This window comes from Anguilla anguilla, chromosome 9, assembly GCF_013347855.1.
Source record: "Anguilla anguilla isolate fAngAng1 chromosome 9, fAngAng1.pri, whole genome shotgun sequence".
Taxonomy (NCBI): Eukaryota; Metazoa; Chordata; class Actinopteri; order Anguilliformes; family Anguillidae; genus Anguilla; species Anguilla anguilla.
Genome location: NC_049209.1, coordinates 50,228,260 through 50,250,432, shown reverse-complemented (window position 1 = coordinate 50,250,432; position 22,173 = coordinate 50,228,260). Strand labels below are relative to the sequence as shown.

At 52.4% G+C, this 22,173-nt stretch overlaps 1 protein-coding gene across 1 annotated transcript in view; it reads right to left on the bottom strand.

Moving 5' to 3' along the window:
* dchs1b (dachsous cadherin-related 1b) overlaps positions 1–22,173 on the bottom strand; it is a 118,396-nt gene that overhangs the window by 4,801 nt on the left and 91,422 nt on the right. The window contains exons 4-21 of the mRNA XM_035434296.1: positions 20,896–21,127; positions 20,102–20,338; positions 18,553–19,593; positions 17,011–17,195; positions 16,483–16,579; positions 15,818–15,975; positions 11,889–12,738; positions 9,391–9,630; positions 7,717–7,842; positions 6,631–6,840; positions 5,583–6,262; positions 5,118–5,304; positions 3,408–3,515; positions 2,264–2,475; positions 1,578–1,729; positions 1,106–1,236; positions 482–768; positions 29–170 (exon numbers count right to left, since the gene is read on the bottom strand). Of these exons, the coding sequence (XP_035290187.1) occupies positions 29–170; positions 482–768; positions 1,106–1,236; positions 1,578–1,729; positions 2,264–2,475; positions 3,408–3,515; positions 5,118–5,304; positions 5,583–6,262; positions 6,631–6,840; positions 7,717–7,842; positions 9,391–9,630; positions 11,889–12,738; positions 15,818–15,975; positions 16,483–16,579; positions 17,011–17,195; positions 18,553–19,593; positions 20,102–20,338; positions 20,896–21,127 (5,275 nt within the window). The remainder of the gene's footprint in view (positions 1–28; positions 171–481; positions 769–1,105; positions 1,237–1,577; positions 1,730–2,263; positions 2,476–3,407; positions 3,516–5,117; positions 5,305–5,582; positions 6,263–6,630; positions 6,841–7,716; positions 7,843–9,390; positions 9,631–11,888; positions 12,739–15,817; positions 15,976–16,482; positions 16,580–17,010; positions 17,196–18,552; positions 19,594–20,101; positions 20,339–20,895; positions 21,128–22,173) is intronic.

The following is a 22,173-nucleotide window of genomic DNA, read 5'->3' as shown; positions in this document are numbered from 1 at the left end:
TACTGCGCTGTTATCGATTATAACGCACCATTGTTGGGGTCGATGTAAAAGCCGTCTCTGCTTGATGACATCACTCGGTAGGTGACCTTCCCGTTGTCTCCTGAGTCTCGGTCTGTGGCTGTCACTGTGATGACGGGACTTCCTGGTGGAGAATGCTCAGGCAGCGTTACCTGGGAAACAAACAAACAAAAAAAAAAAAAACACAACTATGAAGCTTCTCTCCTCTTCGCGTGCTGTTGACATCCAATTAACCGATTAGCACACAAAATAAGATAATACCGGGTCATTACGCTGAGACACATTTGTTGCCTTGGTGAGCTGTTTGTGCCTGTAGGGTGCAGTGTAATTTAGGAAGACTAGATCCACTGCAGTGAGCTGTATGTGTCTGTAAGAAGTACTGTAATTTGGGAAAATTGGATCTCCTGCAGTTAGCTGCTTGTGCCTGTAGGGGGCAGGGCTGAGCGTTTCAGCAGGCCTCTACCTGGTAGAGGTCTTGGGTGAAGACGGGCGCGTTGTCGTTGACATCCTCCACTAGCACGGTCAGGTTGGCCTCGCTCTGGTGCCTGGAGTCAGAGGCCCGGACGGTGAGGGTGTACCAGGTCCTCTCCTCGAAGTCCAGCGGGGCAGTCAGGGAAACTCCGCCCCCGTAGCGGTGGATCCCAAATTTCCCCTGCGAGTGGGCGTCCAGCTGCAGGGAGTAGGAGAGGGCGGGGCCCGAGTCCACGTCGTTCCCCGTCACCTGGGTGATCTCCGTGCCGATCAGAGTGTCTGCAGGGAGCGGGGGGTGGGGGGGGGGCAGGAAAAGGCATGTTCGCGTTAGCGGTTCCCACGCAAAGGGCAAAGAGCAAAGGGCAAAGGTTGTGTGATCGCTGTCAAGCATCAGCACGCAGACGTGAAGCATCATTTTGTGAAAATTGTTACTGACTTGTCAGCAAAATATCAGCCTGTTGTTTTTTGGTTTTGGTGAACGTTCAGAGGATACATAATCCCGCGAAGGGAAATTGGAAGTGAAGGGATTATGGAGGCCTAGAGGGAAATGCGGTATCGTGGTTCGTCCACACACGGACCGGAGGTGGGGTCAAAGTTCACACGTTAAGTCACTCACTCTCCGCCACACGTATCTCCCGCGGCAGGGGGATCGTGGGACTGTTGTCGTTGAGGTCCACGACGATCACCGTGAGGGTGGCCTGGCCGGCCAATCGGGGGTTGCCCCGGTCCGTCGCCGTGACGACGAGCCTGACAGCAAACAAAAAATGGGGTTTAGCCGTTTGTTCGCCCTTACATTCTTTCATTTCCTGTCGAAACCCTACCTCTCAAAGAGATTTATCGTATTTATTCAACGGGATGTGGGAAGATATTACTTGTATAAAATAACACGAAAACACTAACTGAAAAAAAAAACAAGAACAAATGTACTGGACACAGTGTTGAGGAGATTAGCAGAAGATCTCAGTACAGGCAGGGATTCCACAGTTCACAGAACGGTATTGGAAGCGAAAGGCGAATTTCGCAGAAAAAAGACGAAAGGGAAAAGATGCGGACGCATCGGGGGGGAGGAAGTGGAAGCGCCGACTCACTTCGTCTGCGTCCAGATCTCCCGGTCCATGATGGCGGCCGTGGTGACGCTGCCCGTCGCCGGGTCGATCCTGAAGAGGCCGCTCCGGGTGGACGACTTGATGGAGTAGGTCACCTGGCCGTTCTGACCCTGGTCCAGGTCGTCGGCCAGCACCTGGGGAAGGGGGGAGGGGGCGGGGGCGGGGGGTGGGGTAAAGTCTTCAATGAAAGGCAATATTAAATGTTCAACAGCTGTTCAAATGTCGGACGAAAAAGCATTCAGAATCATTTAATTGTTCTGGCTTTGGGGCAGCCTGGAACCCACACCTTTGAAACCTAAAACAACCTTTGAACCAGTCCTGAAAAGAAACAAAACATCGAGCGCTACTGAAAGACCACTAATTTCCCTCCTTCCGAGGAAATGGCGGAAGAGCAGCTTCTTTTTCTCTAAAACAGTGGTTCTCAAACTGTGTGTGCTGGTTTTCATTCCAACCTCAACTGCAATCCCAGAACTTTAACAAGCTGTTAATTTTTCTTGATTAGGTGCGGAAGGGCCAGTGTGGGTGCACGCACCTGATTCTACTAATCTAGGTGCTTAGCAAAGACTCTAGCGGTTGATTAGTTTGACAACCATTGCTCTAAAAGGAACCAGGAGTACGCAGAGGCCAGGTCAAACAAAGGAAGGAAAGAAGGGGATGGGGCTTGGTACCTGAATGATGGGGATGTCGTATCCCTGCGCCTCCCGCATGTAGACCACGTAGTTCTGCAGCTGGAAGCGCGGCAGGTTGTCGTTGACGTCCTGGAGGATCAGGTTGATGGCCATGTAGGAGCTGGAGGACGCAGTTTCCGCCTTCACCACTAGGCGGAGCCTGGGGGTGTCCTCAAAGTCCAGGCCGGAGGACTCCTGCACGACGATCTCACCTGTTGGCGATGGGACTGGGTAAATTTCGAGATTTAAGATTTCCGATGTTTGTTTCCACAGCTCCATGGAAACATGCAGTGCATTACTGCTTTAAAAAAAATGTTGAGATAAATTTGCAAGGCTTTGTTAAGATGCTGGACAGCTGCGGCAATCAATCTCTTGGTAGAGCAGACGTTCTCAGAGATAGAAACCTCTTAAGGGTTGATGGCAATTATTTTTTTTCTCAGAGGTGGTGGGGGTGAATGTTATGCATCATGGCCAGTGACGTGCTATGTACTGCAACAGCAGCAGGAGTTATTTTAGAGGCCAGTGTTTTGTTTTAAGTAACAAAGCTTGAGTGAAGATGACAGCCCCGGCTACAGCACATTAGCCTCTCTGCTCACATAGTTCAGTTTCGGAAAAAAAAAAACGTAAAAAGCAGTTCTCTATTTTTTTTGGGAAAACGAAAGAAAGTGGCAACTTTTTCTCACTCAAACTGTGCCTGTGAGGTGATACCAATCTGGGTATCAGAGTCAATGGAGGCGAGAGTCGTTTTGGGAGTCGTGAGTGTTTTCTTTGTAATCTCTAATGACAGATGATATTAGCAGAGACTACAGCGCTGGGTAGTGCAGTTAACCGTTTCCATTCTAGTTCATAAAATGAAGCTTGGAGGCTCTTCGTCGAAAGCGCACTTTCTTGCATTTCAGACATGGTTACCAGCAGCACCAGGGGCAGGTTACAGAGCTGTGAGTTCTGTTACTGATGCCTGAGGATGAGGGCGCAGTGCTAGGTATCACTGTCAACCCATCCCAATTCAACTGGTACGGCTCACCTGTGTTAAGCATTGCTCACCTGTGCTAGGTAAGCCACGCCTGTGCTAGGTTTGGCTCACCTGTGCTAGGTTTGGCTCACCTGTGCTAGGTATGACTCACCTGTGCTAGGTATGTCTCACCTGTGTCTTTACTGATGCTGAAGGACTGCAGTCTGTTCCCGCTGAAGATGCTGTAGGAGATCCGTAGGCCGTCGGGGTGCTGTGCTTGGGCCTGCGCCACGGCCGTACCTGCGCCGAACACAGAGAAACCCGCCGTTCAGCAACGCAGGTCTTCCGCTGGGAGAACTGTGTCTGCCCAGTCTGTACACCAGGGAACTGTGTCTGCCCAGTCTGTACACCAGGGAACTGTGTCTGTCTGGTCTGTACACCAGGGAACTGTGTCTGTCCGGTCTGTACACCAGGAGACTGTGTCTGTCCAGTCTCTAAACCAGGGAACTGTGTCTGTGCAGTCTGTACACCAGGGAACTGTGTCTGTCCAGTCTGTACACCAGGGAACTGTGTCTGTGCAGTCTCTAAACCAGGGAACTGTGTCTGTGCAGTCTGTACACCAGGGAACTGTGTCTGTGCGGTTTGTACACCAGGGAACTGTGTCTGTGCGGTTTGTACACCAGGGAGCTGTGTCTGTCTGGTCTGTAAACCACAAAACTGTGTCTGTCCAGTCTCTAAACCAGGGAACTGTGTCTGTGCAGTCTGTACACCAGGGAGCTGTGTCTGTCTGGTCTGTAAACCACAAAACTGTGTCCGTCCAGTCTCTACACCAGAGATACTTAAATCTGGCACTCAGGGCCCGTAGTAGTGCCGGTTTTCATTCCTCCCTAATGAAATAAGGGACTGATTTAACCCTGATCCCCCAGGTGAGTGTAATCTCTGGCCAATCAGTGACATTATTGGACGATGGGCGATCCAGCAGAAAGGAAAACCAGCAGCACTCCTGACCTTAAGTGCCAGACTTCAGTATGACAGCTCCACACAGTCCACACGCCAAGATCCATACATGGCAAGATTCTCAGCTCTGATAGGGTGCATTCGATCCTGTTCGGACTCATTTAAACTCTCGTTACATTTGAATTAACGCGGAACGTTTTTGCTGCCCGCGCAACTGTATATTTACATTGAATGTACTGTAACACGAGCAGGGCTCTGAGCGGCCTGAGTACAGAATGAAATGCATTTAATGTGGGCTCGGAGGTAAATATTGGATCGCGATATTATATGGAGCCTTCCATCTCATGATCCAGGTCAGCCAAACTGATGAAAAATATGTAATATATAACTGTTCTATTTTATGTATTTATATAGTTCAAGTATAGCGTATTCTATTATTAAATGTGCCCAAAACTGTAACGTTCCCTTGCTTTGTGGAGTCTGCGTGCCTGTCTCAATCCTGCAGGTGGAGCTGATTAGGGCTTGGTTGCCTGACGATGCGCACCTGTGTACACCTGACAGTCAAGTCTCAAGACACCTCAGTTTGAAATAGCTTTTATAGATTCATTTTGTGGCTTTTTAGTGATTCCTTTTAAGACTCCCTTTGCTTCCCTGTGTTACAATTTGCAGCTACCATGTTTTGTTTTCTGTTCATGTTTTGTGTCAGTACCGTTCTGCTGTAGGTTGCAGGTGGTTAGGCAGTTTATTTTCCTTCTTGTTTTAACACATTTTTAGACAGTTAGGCCAGAGTAGGAAGAAGATTTGCCAGAAGACTCACTCCTATTACTTTGGTAGCGAGGATTTAGAAATGTGCTTTCCTTAAGATAAGGAGTGGTGTGCGGGGGTGCGGGGCTGGGCGGGCTGGGGCGGGGGGGGAAATGGGGGGGGGGGGGAGGTGTGGCGTACCTGTGGCAGCGTTCTCCTGGAGGCTGACGTCCCGGGCGTTTTGGGAGAAGCGGATGCCGCTGTACTCCTGCTCCTTGACGTAGACGAGCACCACCCCCAGCGAGGACTGGGCGGGGCTGCCCTGGTCCTTGGCCTCCACGATGAGCGTGCACTGGCTCTGGGACAGGGCCTGCTGCTTGTCGGTCACCTGCGTTTCCCCAAAACACAAGAGCAAGAGCCAAGAGTTTATTACACATTTTTCACCAAAAATGTGTAATAAACTAGTAATAAGCACGCTATTACATCAGATAAACTAGTAATAAGCACACTATTACATCAGATAAACTAGTAATAAGAACACTTACATCAGATAAACTAGTAATAAGCATGCTATTACATCAGATAAACTAGTAATAGATATGTTATTACATCAGAGTAACTTTGAAAAAGTGATTGGCCAGTCCCAGAGAGCGGTCGCTTGGTTACCTGTATCTGGCCAGTCAGAGAGTTGATGGCGAAGCCGCCCACCGGGCTGGCGAATCGGTAGAAGACCGAGCCGTTGGCGCCGAAGTCCTTGTCCTCGGCCTTCATGGTGGCCACCACCTGATTGGCCGAGACGCTGCCGCTGGAGACATTGATGACGAGCGGGTCCTGGATGAAGAAGGGGGCGTTGTCGTTGACGTCCAGGACGTTGACGGTGACGCGGGCCGTGCTGTTGCGGGGCCCGGCAGGGGAGGAGTCCACCGCCCGAACCAGGAAGTCGTAGGAGGCCTGCTTTTCCCGGTCCAGCGGCGCCGCCACGGTGATGCGGCCGGTGTCCTGGTCCACGGCGAACGTGCCCGCCGACTCGCTGGACAGGAAGTACTGCACCCGGCCGTTCTCGCCCTCGTCGTCGTCGCCGGCCGCCACCGCCAGCACCGGCGACCCCGCGGCGGCGTCTTCCGGAACGTCCGCGGCGTAGCCGGCGCTCTCGAACCTCGGGCTGTTGTCGTTCACGTCCAGGACGGTCACCTCCACGGTGGCGGTGCTGCTGAGGGGGCTGGCCCCCCGGTCCTGGGCCACCACCGTCAGCGTGTAGCTGGGCCGGCCCTCTCGGTCCAGGGGCCGGGCTGTGGACAGCGTCCCGGAGCTGCTGTCCAGGTGGAAGTCACCTGCAGGGTCACCAGCTAAAAAAAAAAACGACATGAAAAAACATCAAAATTATAAAACACGCGTCTAATAATGAGAAAGCTGTATAACCTCACACTGTACTATTTCACAAACAAAATAAAATCTAAAGAGAATTTTCTGATAATATCACATAATACTGGATCTGGGAATATGCAGTACTCTGTGAGATGCAGTACTCTAAAGATACAGTATTGACAGAGATACAGTAATCTCCACGGATACCGTATTGTCGGTGAGATACAGTAATCTCCATGGATACTGTAATGTCTGTGAGGTAAGTGTCCTCTATGGATACAGTATTGTCTGTGTGATACAGCTGTATACCAGAGCTGTCTCTCTCTCCTGGGAACCCAGGTGTGCGTACCTGTGATCCTGTATTCCACGTCCCCACCGTTCCCCGCGTCCTGGTCGGTGGCCCTCAGGGTGAAGAGCGCCACGGGCTCCAGGTTTTCGGGCACCTCCAGGCTGTGGAGGGACCGGCTGAAGACAGGGGCGTTGTCGTTCTCGTCCAGGACCTCGATCCTCACCGTTGCCTTGGAGAAGTTCGGTGGAAGCCCGCCATCTTTTGCATAGACTGATAACAATAAAAAAAGCACACCCAAATACACATAAAAACACCATACATTATAAATCTTTAGATTCAAGTAAACCTTAAAAATGTTTCAAGGAAACATGCAGTTGACCAAAATATAACTGCACCTCAAAGTGCTCCAAAATAGAAAGGAATTAATTTTCTTTGGTGAACTGCAAGCACATGCTGCACATTTTTGCTTTAAAACTGTTTAAAGGGTTAAAGAATACCAAACTATTATTTGAACCCTGGTCTGATTCATGGGACTTCAACAATGACAGGAAAGAAATCCATCCCTTGCAACTCGATGAGGTCACAAGCACTCAGGATACAGACAAAACAGGCTGTCTTATGTGGGTGTGTGTGTGTGTGTGTGTGTGTGAGAGAGAGAGAGAGAGAGAGATTGTGTGTGTGTGTGTGTGTGTGTGTGTGTGTGTGAGAGAGAGAGAGAGAGAGAGAGAGAGAGAGAGAGAGAGAGAGAGAGTGAGAGAGAGATTGTGTGTGTGTGTGTGTGTGTGTGTGTGTGAGAGAGAGAGAGACAGAGAGAGAGAAAAATACAGTCTGAGAGAGAGAAAGGGAGTCACAGAGAGCCAGAGGGAGAAAAAGACTGAGGGAGGGAGAGGGAGAAAGAGGGGGAGAAAGAGAGAGAGGGAGAGAGAGAGAGAAAGGGAGAGTCACAGGGAGAATCTAACAGATGAAAAAGAGAGAGAAAGAGAGACTCAGAGATACACACAAAGAGGGGTAGAGGTCTACAGCCAAATCCACACCATCTATCAGACCAGCACACAACGCAAGGCTTTTCAGTCCTTCACAGGGGGACACGGGGCAGAGCCCGGGGCAGGGTTTGCGTTTCGGCGCGACCCGGGGGGGGCGGGTTACCTGTCACTGTGTAGCGGTCCTGGACCTCCCTGTCCAGGGTTTTGGTGGTGGAAATGACCCCCGTCACGGGATCAATGGTGAACCCCTCTTCCACGATGCCTCCGTAGGTCACTTGGCCATTGGTCCCTTGAGAGGTAAAAAAAAAAAACGGCACCAGCATAAACACGATAGCCAACACCTTAGCCAGATTCACATGAATTCAAAACCCTTTGGAAATGAGCTGTTTCACACAGTAGCCTTTAGAATATCCTTGAACTGGTAATGCACACTTTCTATTATGTAGGGAACTGATGAGTTTTGATGGGCTGAAGGGTCTGTTCTCTTCGTTACGTATTCTAAAGTTACGATGTTCTGAAAATAGTCATTGGGTGACGCTTGTAGCTTTTTCTTTTAGTGTGCAAGCAATTGGCCCTGATATCCTACTCTCTCCCCCCTCCTTTTTGTCTTTCTCTCTCTGTCCTTCTCTGTCTCTTTCTCCACATCCCTCCTTCTCTCTCTCTCTCTCTCCCTCCCTCTTTCTCTCTCTAACGTCTCTCTGGAGCCTCACTGCCAGATCGCATGCTAACTGAAAATAGCTTGGCTCCATCACCTGTTTACTTCGCTAATTATTCCTGCAGAGGGAGTTTATAATCCTTCGCTTTAATAGGCTCCTGACTCATTCTCTCAAAATGCAGCCCCCCCCCTCCCCCTCCCCAATAACAATTAAAAATATGTTCTCTTGTACTCCTGGGGTGGCAGTGTAGTATAATGAGTAAGGTGCTGGTCTTGTAACCTAAAATTCGCAGGCTCACTATACTGTATATCTGGCTGTATAAATGGTTGCAATGTAAATGCTATGTAAAAAGTTGTGTAAGTTGCTCTGGATAAGAGCGTCTGCTAAATGCCTGTAATGTAATGTAATGTAATGCTAAATGCCTGCAATGTAATACAATGTAATGAAGAATGTGGTGCCTTCTTGAACACCACTGGACGTCACACCTGGTTTCCAGCAAAGAAGGAAACATATACAAGGCTGTACAGCCCACTCTCGTTTGACTCTTCTGTAGAAGAACAAGCGCTCTCCCTGTGGCACTTAAAAATGCAGGGAGCGCGGAGTTCTCCGAGCAACAAGGGCGTTGTGGTTTTTACACAGGGGCGTTGTGGTTTCTACACAGGGGTGAAAAGGTAGAAGCCGAAGACAAAGGCCGGTTTCGGTGCCAGCAGAAGGTGTTCGCTGATCCCAGGCCCAGAGCTCGCGTTTAAAATCCACGAAACGTACTGTCAGCATGCATCTGAACGACAGCACCACCCCCCCCCCCACGCCTGAATGATTGCTGCGTTCTGGAAGACCCCCGTTTGGGAAGGCACCCAAAAGCGCGTGATGGCTGTACCAGACGCGATTCGAACCCGCAGCCTCGCATAAACACATACGCAGCTGGACAGATCCGCAGGGGCGTTTCATTCGAGTCGGGGCTCGTGCGGACCTTGGAAGGAGCCCCTTCCTGTATAGCTCAACTGGCGAACTTGCAGGCAACCAATCAACCAGCATGGGGTCGCTAGTGAACCCCCTCTCTCCCTCCTTCGGGGGCGACGCTAGCACCAATCACACATCTGGCGGCCGCAGTCGGCACCGGGTTCGACGCCAGAGCTATGGTCGCGACGTTTTGGGTGAAAAACAAAAGCGGGAGGACCCACCTTGGTCCCGGTCCGAGGCGGACACGGTCAGAACGGACGTCCCCGGGGCCCGGTTTTCGGAGACCTGCGCCTCGAACTCGCCCCTCTCGAACCAGGGCGCCTCGTCGTTGACGTCGATCACCTGGATGGACAGCAGCTGGGTGGTGGAGTGCTGGGGCGTCCCGTGATCCTCGGCGACGACCGTCAGGTTGTAGAGCGCCTGCTCCTCACGGTCCAGGGCCTTGAGGATGGTCAGGGAACCTGGGGGGGGGGGGGGGGGGGGGGGGGGGTCAATTAACCAATCAATCAATCAATCAATAGATCGATCTGAAAACACGCTGTCACATGGCTCTTCAAAATGGACACACTCTGCGGCCTTCGAGCCACAGTTTAAAAACAAGAAGGCTCTGGTAGGGCACAGATTAACATTACCTCAGGAAACCAACCGTTTGTTTCCAGCCTTTATCTGTGAGCGCTCAACAGGAAGAGGAAGTCAAGGGCACCACAGAGGAAGAATGAAACATTTAACCGCCAACGTTGCCACCAACTGCCATTTTTCCCTGTTAGCGGTTAGCAATAGCAGACAGTTAATCAGCATGGGCTCTGTTCTACCACGGCTCCTGATAAATTAACTTTGAATGGGCCCCTGGAATGAGATTCTCTTTAAAAATAAATAGACTTACTTGTAGAAGATCCATTGGTGATGTGTGTGTGTGTGTGTGTGTGTGTGTGTGTGTGTGAAGTGTTTGTGTGTGTCTGTGCATGTTTGAGTGTGTGTATATGTGTGTGTGTGTGTGTGTGTGAAGTGTTTGTGTGTGTCTGTGCATGTTTGGGTGTGTGTGTATGTGTGTGTGTGTGTGTTTGTGTGTGTCTGTGCATGTTTGGGTGTGTGTGTGTGTGTGTGTGTGTGCTTGTGGCCATAGCTGTAATTACTGGGCTTCAGTGTACACGCTGTATGTATGTCATACACAGTTTATGAGCCATGGAGAAGATTATTTCATAGCCTCACAAGCTCCCTGTGTAAAACGGAGGTTTAAAATAAGCATTGGAGAGTGTGTATGGCGTGTGTGAGGGGCTGGAATCAGGGATAGCCAGCTTCCTAAACAAACGCACACACACACACACACACACACACGCACACACGCACACACACACACACACACACACACACACACACACACACAAACACATCCAGCCAGTAAAAACACAGAGCAGCTATATTTTCATGTTTTTCCAGTGAGAAAGAAACAGAGAGGCAGAGAGAGAGAGGCAGTAAAAGCAGACAAAAAAAGAGAAGGAACAGAACAGAGAGAGAGCCAGTGACCACCAGTACAATCATGAAAAAAAATTACTATGCCCTGATTTAGGCAACCCTCTCAAAACCACAAGTTGTCCATTTAAGCACATCTAGAACATACACAACACATTTTCACCGCTCGTTCTAAATTTGATCACCGCAGTAAAAAAAAAAAAAGAAAATTTCAAAAGTTGAGAGCAGTCCTCATCTAGTCTGTTTTTGACCTTCTTTGTCTCTCTCTCTCTCTCTCTCTCTCTTTTTTGTTCTTTCTTCTGGTTTCTGACAAATGCTGAGATAACCTGCCCCCAAGGCCTCCTCGGTATGGTAAGAATTAGCCGGTGACTCTCTGCGATCCTTTTTTGTTTTTCGGGGGTATTATTATTATTTTTTTTATTTTTTTTTTTGCGGGCCGGGCGCCGCGTTATAACATCTGGAAAAAAAGGGAGGGAAAACCGCCGAGCCGCGTTGGTCTCGCTCCTTTCCCAACGGTTCCTGTCCTCGCGGCGCTGTCATCACTCGAGCGTAACCGCGGCAACCGCGGTGCGCGCGGCACCTTCGCCGTCGGATGCTACCGGAGACCTCTCTCTCAACCGACGGTTGACGTATGTTGGGGTTTTTTCGAAAGGCTCGGCGAGAGCTCTCTGTCTCAGCGATAATTCGGTGGGGTTCGCTCGGCGATGACGGACGCCTCCTGACTTCAGTTCGGAGAAAAGTGGGGTTCCCTAGCGTAGAAGCTCAAGGGATCTATGCTGAGGTTTTTGCAGCGTTCAACAGAACAGGCATAACTATTTTGACATTTATTAATTTAATTTGACTTGACTGTTACAGTACATAAACACATATCCTACAGATTTAGTCAGGAATATTAATCTTCCTGTTATATAAAATTGTAATTATAAGCAAATAACTGTAAATGCTCAATGTAACGTGCATTGGGAGCATTTTTAACTTTCCAAGAACCAAAAAAATCTGTGTGGTTTGTCACACACGCACGCACACACACACACACACACACAAACCCACCCACAGCTCTTGGTAGACAAACTCTTGAGCAGTGACATCTTGATGCCCTCACACACACACACACACACACACACACACACACACACACACACACACACACACACACACACACACACACACACACACACACACACACACACACACGCGCGTGTGTTAGGCTGTCTGGCGGTTTACCCCGGGACAGGGCGAGCGGTCTCACCTGTGTTGGGGTTGAGGCTGAAGCGGGCGCCGGCGTTCCCGTCCCGGATGCGGTAGGAGACCCGGCCGTTTTCGCCGCGGTCGGCGTCCCGCGCCACCACGTAGAGCACCACGAACCCGGCCGGCTGGTCCTCCATCACGCTGACGGCGGCCGGCGACCCGAACACGGGCGCGTTGTCGTTCTCGTCCGTCACGAACACGCGGGCCGTCACCGAGCCCCGGCGCCGCTGGGCGGGGTCTGGGGCGGAGTCCGTGGCCTGCACCACCAGGAGGAGGGAGGAGGCGGCCTCGTGGTCCAGGGCCCCGCCCAGCGTCAGGACCCCCGTGGCGGGGTCCAGGTGGAGCAGGTCGGGGGCGTCGGGCCAGCGGCGCTGGATGGAGTAGCGCACCTCGCTGTTGGGCCCCGTCCCGTCCCGGTCCTCCGCCTGGAAGGTGTAGACGGAGGAGCCGGGCTCCATGTTTTCGGGGACCACGATGGTGACGGGGTCCTCGGGGAACTGGGGCGCGTGGTCGTTGCTGTCCTGCACCTCGATGTCCAGCTGCACCAGGTGGCTGCTGGGATAGGCCCTGGAGAAGTCGTCCACCTCGATCTGGAGGGTGTAGCGGGCGCCCCGCTCGTAGTCCAGCTCCCGGGTCAGGTACACGTCCCCCGTCAGCCGGTCCACCATGAACGTCCCGTCCCGGTCCGTCCCGCCCACCACCACGTAGGTCACCTGACCCTCCTCCGTAACCTTCTGCTGGTCATGTGATCGGACGGAGCCAATGATCGACCCGGGCTTGGCTCCCTCAACCGAGTTGAGGGTCATGGAGAGGGTGTTGGGTTTTTGGACAGCCTTCCTGGAACTTAGAACCTAGAGAGAGAGAGACACGGAGTGTTTTTGGCTGTACTTATACCTCTTCTGATGGTCCTGGACACAACATCAGTGATGGTCTTGTACATATTTGCATTTAACAGCTTGCCAGTGATGGATACTCTCTATTCTGTAGATAAATGATGACCCTACATGGGCTGAATGGCCAGGTCTCAATGAGTATCCTTATGTTCTTATGTTCTAGCTGGGCTGAATGGCCTGTTCTCAATTAGTATTTGCATGTTCTTCTGCTCTAGATGGGCTAAATTGTCAGCATTGTGTATTTGCCCATATTTCCTTCATTCAGCAACAGCAGTGTAATAAATCTATCTGGAGAAAAGTTTTATGGTGCATTCCTAGTACAACAGAGACATGACTGCGGCATTACCGAACAGAATTTTCCAGCGAAACACTTAAAAGCGTATAAACTCGAAACAAAAGCCGATCGCAACCTGCCAGATTCCATAAACTTTTGCAGCATTACAACGAAATGTAACAACGCCAAATGTTCAAGCGGTTTCTATAGGATGGAGCGATACCAGCAACAACTCCGCACAGATCGCTATTTAACTTCTTTCATATCCATGAAATATAAGTAATCGCCTAAATGACACACTACTTTGAATAATTTAGCTTTCACCAAGGTAGTTTTGAGGAGGGGTACATTTTATAATGAGGTACATTTCCTCAAACGTAGCAATATTTTGAAACCGTAGTAGAGTTTGGACAGCTTTTCACCGCTCTCAGACTGTGAAGACAGTGAAAATTTGTAGTAGGGGGTCGGGCAAAAAAAAAAAAAAAGAAGAAAAAAACCAAAAAGGAAAAAAAACGAAACGGTTTCCCCCGCGCTCATTACAAACCGGGCCTCGGATTTTTTTTTTTCCCAGCGATCGCGTGTGAGGATTTACGACATCCTGCCTTCCAGCCCAGCCTGGTACTACGCCCGGGCCTACGGAGGAACAATGCCTGGGACGGACTTCAGCGCTATCCCCTGTCCGAGAGCGCGTCCCGGGGCCTCCCGGCCTCGCTGGCTACCGTACGGGTAAGTGTCGAAGCCGCCGGTCCTGACCTCGGTCGGCAGAGAGACCGCAGCTGGCCTTCATCTTAACCCAGCTGGAAGCACTTGCTTCAGACGTCGTCGTGTTTTTTTTTTCTTTCAAATTTCCAAATTGAAATGTCCCGTTTTTTTTTCTTTTTTTCGTTTTTTTTTTTCCCTCTGTCAAGTCCCTCAGGAGGTCGAGAGGGACGGTAACGCGAGACCCCTTTCGCCCGTCGTCTGCGGCGAGACCGCCGAAACGACATCCGAGGAGGGGAGCACGCTCTCCTCCAGGAAAAAACAAAAGAGAAAAAAACGCTCCAGGGGAATCCCCCGCCACCGGCTTAAATTCCCGATAGCGTGCGCGAGATGTTCGGGGTCGTCCGGTGCGACGCGGGAGGCGGACTGGGACCCTCGGGACGCCGCGCTGGGGGTTCGCGCGTCACGCCCGGTCGGTCGGTCGGCAGGCGCACGGTTCGCCTCTGAGACGGGACGCGGGGCCCAGGGGCCCGGGGGGGGGGGGGGGGGATGGGGGGGGCAGTGAAATATGCAGTGTTTGTCTGGGCCGGAGCTCAGCCGCGGGGTCTGGATTAATGCGTTTCTCACGCAGCGCAGTATGAGCGCTACTGAGCCTGAAGGCCCGCGGGGTCTGGCTCAGACTGCAGGAGCTCAGAGAGACGGAGGCCAGGAGAGCCCAAGGCCAGCAGAGGAGATGGCTTACACTGCAGACAGGGGCATTACCTGTACAGTACCTGTATGAGAGTCACAGGGATGTCATCTGCAGGTACAAAGTACCTGTATAAGGGTGGCAGTGATATCACCTGTATGGACAGGGCACCTGTGTAAAGGTAACAGTGCTGTCACCTGTCTCACCTGAAGGACACCTGTATAATCTCACCTGTACACACAGGGCACCTGTATAATCTCACCTGTACACATAGAGCACCTGTATAATCTCACCTGAAGGACACCTATATAATCTCACCTGTACGCACAGGGCACCTGTATAATCTCACCTGTACACATAGAGCACCTGTATAATCTCACCTGTACGCACAGAGTACCTGTATAATCTCACCTGTACGCGCAGAGCACCTGTATAATCTCACCTGTATGCACAGGACACCTGTATAATCTCACCTGTACACATAGAGCACCTGTATAATCTCACCTGTACACACAGGGCACCTGTATAATCTCACCTGTACGCACAGAGTACCTGTATAATCTCACCTGTACGCACAGGGCACCTGTATAATCTCACCTGTACGCACAGAGTACCTGTATAATCTCACCTGTACGCGCAGAGCACCTGTATAATCTCACCTGTACGCACAGGGCACCTGTATAATCACACCTGTACGCACAGAGTACCTGTATAATCTCACCTGTACGCGCAGAGCACCTGTATAATCTCACCTGTACGCGCAGGGCACCTGTATAATCTCACCTGTATGAGCAGGGTGCAGTCGGTACTCCGGGGGGGCACCTGTATAATCTCACTTGTACACACAGGACACCTGTATAATCTCACCTGTGCACATAGGGCATGTGTGTAATCTCACCTGTACACACAGGGCACCTGTATAATCTCACCTGTATGCGCAGGACACCTGTATAATCTCACCTGTACACACAGGGCACCTGTATAATCTCACCTGTACACACAGGGCACCTGTATAATCTCATCTGTATGAGCAGGACACCTGTATAATCTCACCTGTACACACAGGGCACCTGTATAATCTCATCTGTATGAGCAGGACACCTGTATAATCTCACCTGTATGCGCAGGGCACCTGTATAATCTCACCTGTATGAGCAGGACACCTGTATAATCTCACCTGTATGCGCAGGGCACCTGTATAATCTCACCTGTACACACAGAGCACCTGTATAATCTCACCTGTACACACAGAGCACCTGTATAATCTCACCTGTACGCGCAGGGTGCAGTCTGTGCTCCTGGGGGGCACCTGTATAATCTCACCTGTACGCGCAGGGTGCAGTCGGTACTCCGGGGGGGCACCTGTATAATCTCACCTGTATGAGCAGGGTGCAGTCGGTACTCCGGGGGGGCACGCCCCGGTCGGTGGCGGTCACGGTGAATCCGTACTCCGCCCTCTCGGCCTGGCTGAGCGGGGACGAGGTGCGCAGCTCGCCTGTGTTCGGGTCCAGGGAGAACCGCTCGGCCCGGGGACCTGCAGCCCGCACAGGCGCGGGGGGGGGGACACACAGCCAATCAGGAGCCAGCTCTCACACGACACCTACTCTCGTCCTGTACCACTCAGCGAAAAACACGCGTGCGTTAGCTCAACTCTGAATTATCTCATTTGAGTCCAGTAGGGACCACATGTACTCTCTCTCTCTCTGCGCTGCCCAGACTACGATTTACAGCCGAAACTCGCTGGCTTTTACAAACTTTTTCCATTTTACTTCTGCCCAAGGGTGCTTGAAATTCCTGCATCCAGGTATGTAGGCCTGCAGATAATTTTTCAGCATGTAAAAATTCACAATAAAATGTACGCAGTAAAACGTTCGGCATTAAGTCACCCCTGAGAACGACAACTGAGCTGGAGCAGAATATTATTCACCACAACTTTTCATCAACATAAACTTGCTATATGGGTATGGCTGGGAACAATGGTCTCTTTTCCGGCTCTGTGATTGGACCGTCGGCATGTCGCTCACCCAGGCCCCGCCCTCACCTGACAGAGAGTAGTATACGGTGCTGTTCTCCCCCTCATCCGGGTCTTTGGCCTGCAGCACCCCGACTATGGAGCCAGAGGCCTGGCCCTCCAGCACCTGTGGATTGGGACGGGACAGGACGGGACGGAACAGGACGGGACGGGGGGTTTGGGGGACACACAGTCAGATGCTGCGGTGGGACAGGGCACAACCACAGCAGGCAGTAAAAAAGTCCTCCCCATAATGACACACAAACTAGGCAGGCACGGATTCTACAGGCAGACCAGCCAACCCAAGCGCTGCGTTCTTAATGCTGAACATTCCATCTGAACATTATTCCAATTCCACACATCTTATGAATATTCATTAGGGAGGCGTGGACAAGTACAATCAATCCTGTAGGAAGCAGGCTTTACAAAAATGACTGCTGTACACTGCAATATATAGCAAATATGTGGGCTATAAATTTCACAGTAATGCATGAAAGGAATGGATGGAAGGAATGTAGGAGTTGAATATCTGGTTTTGGGGAGGGGGTGCGGGTTCACCTGCAGGAGGAGCTCCCCCCCGGGCGCGTGGGTGAAGGAGGGGGCATTGTCGTTGTCGTCCAGCACGGTGATGTGGGCGGTGCCCGTGGCACTGCGGGGGGGCGTGCCCCCGTCCTGCACCACCACCACCAGCTGGTAACTGGACTGGTGCTCACGGTCCAGCACCACCCTGGTGCTGATCTCACCTATGGGGGGGGGTAGAGAGAGAGGGAGGTGGGGGGGGGGGCAGAGAGAGCGAGAAAGAGAGAGGGGGGCAGAGAGAGGGAGGGGGAGGGGAGGCCGAGAAAGAGAGTGGGAGAGAGAGAGAGAGAGAGAGAGAGAGAGAGATATGGGGGTAAAGAGAGAGAGGTGGGGGGAGGGGAGAGAGGGAAAGAGAAAACCGGGAAGAGAGGGGTAGAGAGAGAGAAAATGGGGAGAGAGGTGGGGTAGGGAGATAAAAGAGAGAAAGGGAGAGAGAAGGGGGGTGAGAGTGGGGGGGGGGCAGAGAGAGAGGTGGAGGATGAGCTTTAACAGAACTTTATTTGACTATTAAACACAGCAGCAACAGGAGAAATGCATATTTCATCGCATAATCAAAGGGCCTCCAGTTGGATCAAATATCAAAAACCAACCCACTGCTTCCCCTTGTGTGTGCGTGAGAGAGAGATAGAGAGCGGGAGGGGGGAGAACAGGGGGGAAAAAAGAAGGGAAGAGAGAGGGAGAAAGCGACAGATGAGAAAACACGAGGTCAGGGAGAGCATATTGAGACTGGGGTTCACAGCTCAAGAGCATCATGGGAATAGAATGTTCCTGACGGCAGGCTTTGGGCCAACAGATGGCACATCGTTCCCCAGCGGGTGAGGGGACCACCTGTCCTCTCTGCCCGCAGGTGGGTGGCACTGTTCCACCCCTGGGCACAGGCGCGGGCGCAGGCGGGCACGCTGCCCTCCGACCGGAAGTGTCTGGGATCAGGCATCTGTATCCCTGGTCCTGGAGAGCTGCAGGGTCTGCTAGCTTGTGCGCTCTTACTCAGTGCTTCACTGATCAACTACAGCAGCTGATTATACAGTTAACTAGCCCCACCCGGTTTCCTGGGTCTAAAATTGTTGCACTGCAAACAGTTACCTGACATTTTTATCAAGAACGACTTACGCAACTTCTCATTTTTAGCTGATACAAGACCTTTTCTAAAGGGTACAACAGCTATGATCCATCTAGGAATGAAACCTGCAACCTGTAAGTTACACAGCCAGTTACCAAACCATTAGACTACACCCAGGCTGCCCAGCCCTGTTCCTGGAGATCTGTGGTCCCGTAGGTTTTCATTGGAACCCTAATTTGGCACACCTGATTCTACTAAATAGCAGCTCAACGGGATCTCTAGCTGCTGAATGAGATGTGCTTTGTTAGGGTTGGAGTGAAAACCTACAGGACGGTAGATCTGCAGGAACAGGGCTGGGCAGCCCTGGACTACATTATCACCCTAAAAACACTAGTAGACCCTGTGGCTCTCTCCGGGACCCCCTGAAGTTTTGTAAGAGGGGCCCAGGCGTCCCCGCTCACCGGTCTGAGAGTTGATCTGGAAGTTGGTGTCCGAGTGCAGGAGGCGGTAGGCGAGGCGAGCGTTGAGGCCGGCGTCCCGGTCGGTGGCCGACACCCTCCCGAACCCGGTGCCGGCGGGCAGGTTCTCGCGCACGGCCAGGAAGGCGCGGTCCCGCGTCAGGCGGGGCGGGTTGTCGTTCTCGTCCGTCACCGAGACCCTGACGGTGGCGCTGCCCGTCCTCTTGAGGTGCCCGCTGCCGGACGTGGCGTGGACCGTCAGCAGGTACACGTCCTTGGCCTCGCGGTCCAGGGCGCTCTTCACAAACAGCCACCCGCTGTCGGGGGCGACGCCGAAGCCCGCCGCGTCCCCGTCCGGCCGCAGGTGGTAGGCCGGCCCGCCGCCGGGGTGGGCGGAGCCTCCGTTGGCCCCGCCCCCCTCGCGGTTGAGCGCCCGCACCTGCAGGAAGCGGGTGCCGAGGGGCGTGCCCTCCCGCAGCTCCACGCGGTAGACCAGCGTGTCGAAGGCGGGGCCCTGCTGGTCCTCGGCCTGCACGTGCACCGCCAGCGCGAAGGTGGAGCTGAGCTGGGGCACGCCCCCGTCCCGCGCCGTCACCGCCAGGTCGTAGCGCGGGGCCGCCTCGTACGAGAGCGCGCCGATCAGGCGCACCTCCCCGCTGGCCCGGTCCACGGCGAAGGTGCGCTGGCCGCCCGGCGAGGCCAGGTCGAAGGTCAGCTGGCCGTTGGGGCCTGAGTCGCGGTCCTCGGCTCGGACCCGGTACACCACCGCGCCCACCTCCGTGGCCTCGGGCAGCAGGAGGGACTCGGAGGACGAGGGCAGGAAGCTGGGGGCGTTGTCGTTGACGTCGGCGACGGTGACACGGACGCGCGTCTGGCCGTAGGCCGGGGGCGAGCCGGAGCGCGCCTGCACCTCCAGGTCCAGCGAGGACCGGGCCTCGTGGTCCAGGGGCAGGCTGGTCCGCAGGGAGCCCGTCTCCGGGTCCACCGTGAAGTAGCCGTCCGGATCGCCCGAGGAGATGGTGTAGAAGACATCTTTGGAGGAACCTACATACACACACACACACACACACACACACACACACGTCAGGACACCACATTTCACTGAACAGCTAAGGAGCAGACTCTCTAACTCCTACTTAAACTACACACTAGAAGCCATTACAGTAGCAGCACAAATGTCCACAGTAAATTGTGCATTGTGGTATGCAGCAGAATTGTACATCTGTTTTCATCAATGTATGTTTATTTTCAGTTTGTTTTCACATGTGTACATGATTGCGCAGTACAGTGCACTGTGTTGTGCAGGTGTATTTTTATGGTGACACCTAAAAAAAGACAGTTATCTAATTAAATTTAAACTAAATATAAATTTGAAGTGTTCAGATGCCTTTTTGTACAACCGCTCTATCAAAGACTGAATCCACAAAATCTCAGCCTACAGGCTGTGGTGATTTGGGTGTCCATGGCTCATTTGTAAAGGGGTGTACTGTGGGACCATAGGGCCTGGCCTGCCCCCGTTAAATTTCGGAGTGTCGCAGACAGGTACACTTACCGCTCCGGCTGTTGGCCCTGACCACGCCCACCACCGTTCCCCGCAGCACGTCCTCGCTGACGGCGAAGAAGTACTGCGCCTGCTCGAACACAGGGGGCGCCACCGAGCCGGCCACCACGCTGATGTTCACCCTGGCGTTGACCGGGGCGGTGAGCCCGCCCCCGTCCTGCGCGGAGATCACCATGGGGATGACCGAATTGGCCTTTCCGTGGAGGGAACGGGACAGGGAGATCACACCTGCGGGGGGGACGAGGGGGAGGGGGGAGAGAGGGGAAGAGAGGGGAGGCGGGGGCGACCGCGTTCTCAGTGAGATCAAACCCCACACAGTGACATCACCACAGTGGATCATAGCTGGGGTTAGTCCCATTTCAACCACAGAGATTTATTTCAGTTATTGAAAAACCCTCACAGAACATTACAGGCATTTTCAGCTCCATCCATCCATCCATCCGTCAATTCCAATTTCAATTTGGGTGAAAGGCAGGAATACACCTGGGACAGGTCGGCAATCCATCTCAAGGCTCACACGCCATATACTCACACAGTCATAACCCAAAGACAATTTAGACTCTTCAGTTTACATGCAATTCTTTGGACTCCGAAGCACCCAGAGGAAATCCACGTGGGCATGGACAGAACATGCCAAACTCCACTTTTCAGTTCATGAATTCAAATGAATTTTGAATTCAAACTGACTAAACTAAGAAAAAAAAAATGTAAACCCTAACCACAGTTCTCAGCAGCAAAGTTAAACCCTAAATACTCAGTGGGGGGGGGGGACAGGGCGCGCTCACCTGTGTCCTTGTTTAGGGTGAAGAAGGAGGAGCCCCCGCCCGGCGCCGTGCGGTAGGTCACCCTCCCGTTCTCCCCCGCGTCGGGGTCGAAGGCCGTCACCCTGGCGACGGAGGTCCCGGGCGCACTCTGCGAGCTCAGGCTCACGGCGTAGTGCAGCGGGTAGAAGGTGGGTCGGTTGTCGTTGATGTCCTGGAGCTGGACCGTCACGCGGGCCGTGGAACTCAGGCCACCCTGGGGGGGGGGGGGGGGGGGAGGCACGACAAAAACGGCACACCTTATTCAGAAGTACGCCCAAAATGGCGGAGGCATGGGCTGCTTTGCAAAGTGGGAGAGAGGGAAGAACCAGCCAGCCTACACAAAATGTTCTCACAATGTTACTGGAATGTTTTGTCAATGATAGAACACTGGCACAACATGGCAGCAACATTCTGAGAACGTTTTGTGTTACAAGAACACTGAGTGCTAGCTGTGTTGTTTTTGCTCACGCCTGGTAGTAAAGATGTGTTTGTTTCACCTTACACAGGTGCTCGTCTCTTTACCATATGATTCATAACAACTTTTCACAGAGGAATATTAACTGCTTTATTTTACAACTGTTCTCAATTTCATCGGCCTGCCAGCATTCGCAGTCAGATTTTGGCGAAATGGAGACGTCTGGAAACAATTCTAATTGAGATTTCAACACACACACAAACAGACACACACACACACACACACACACACACAAACGCACGCACACTTCACCACGCAGCTAAAGGGCAGACTCTCTTAACTCCCTACAAATTGCACACTGGAAGCAGAGTGGCATAAAGGTCCACAGTATATGAACAGGAGTGGGATGCTGTGCCTGTCATGGTGGTATGCACTGTAATCGCGTATCCGTGATGTATGCGCCACAGACACACACAGACACACACACACACACACACACACACACACACACACACACACACAGGGAGAGAGAAGCCCTCTAAATACCAGCGGGTTAAAAGGCTCTGCTCTCCTCAGTCCTGCGTTTGAAGCAGCAGTTTTTACGACCGCCGTTAATAATTAAAAGCCACTAAACGAGCAGCGGCTGACGTCAAAGAGATGGAGATGGAGAGAGAGAGAGAGAGAGAGAGAGAGACAGAGAGAGAGGGAGAGAGAGAGAGCAAAAGAGAGGGAATGAGAGAGAAAGAGAGAGAGAGACGCTCATAGTGGTCATTGTACAGCCTATCAGAGGAGGGACAGAGTTGAGTAATCTCCCAGGGGGGGTGATGGGGGGGGGGGGCAGAAAA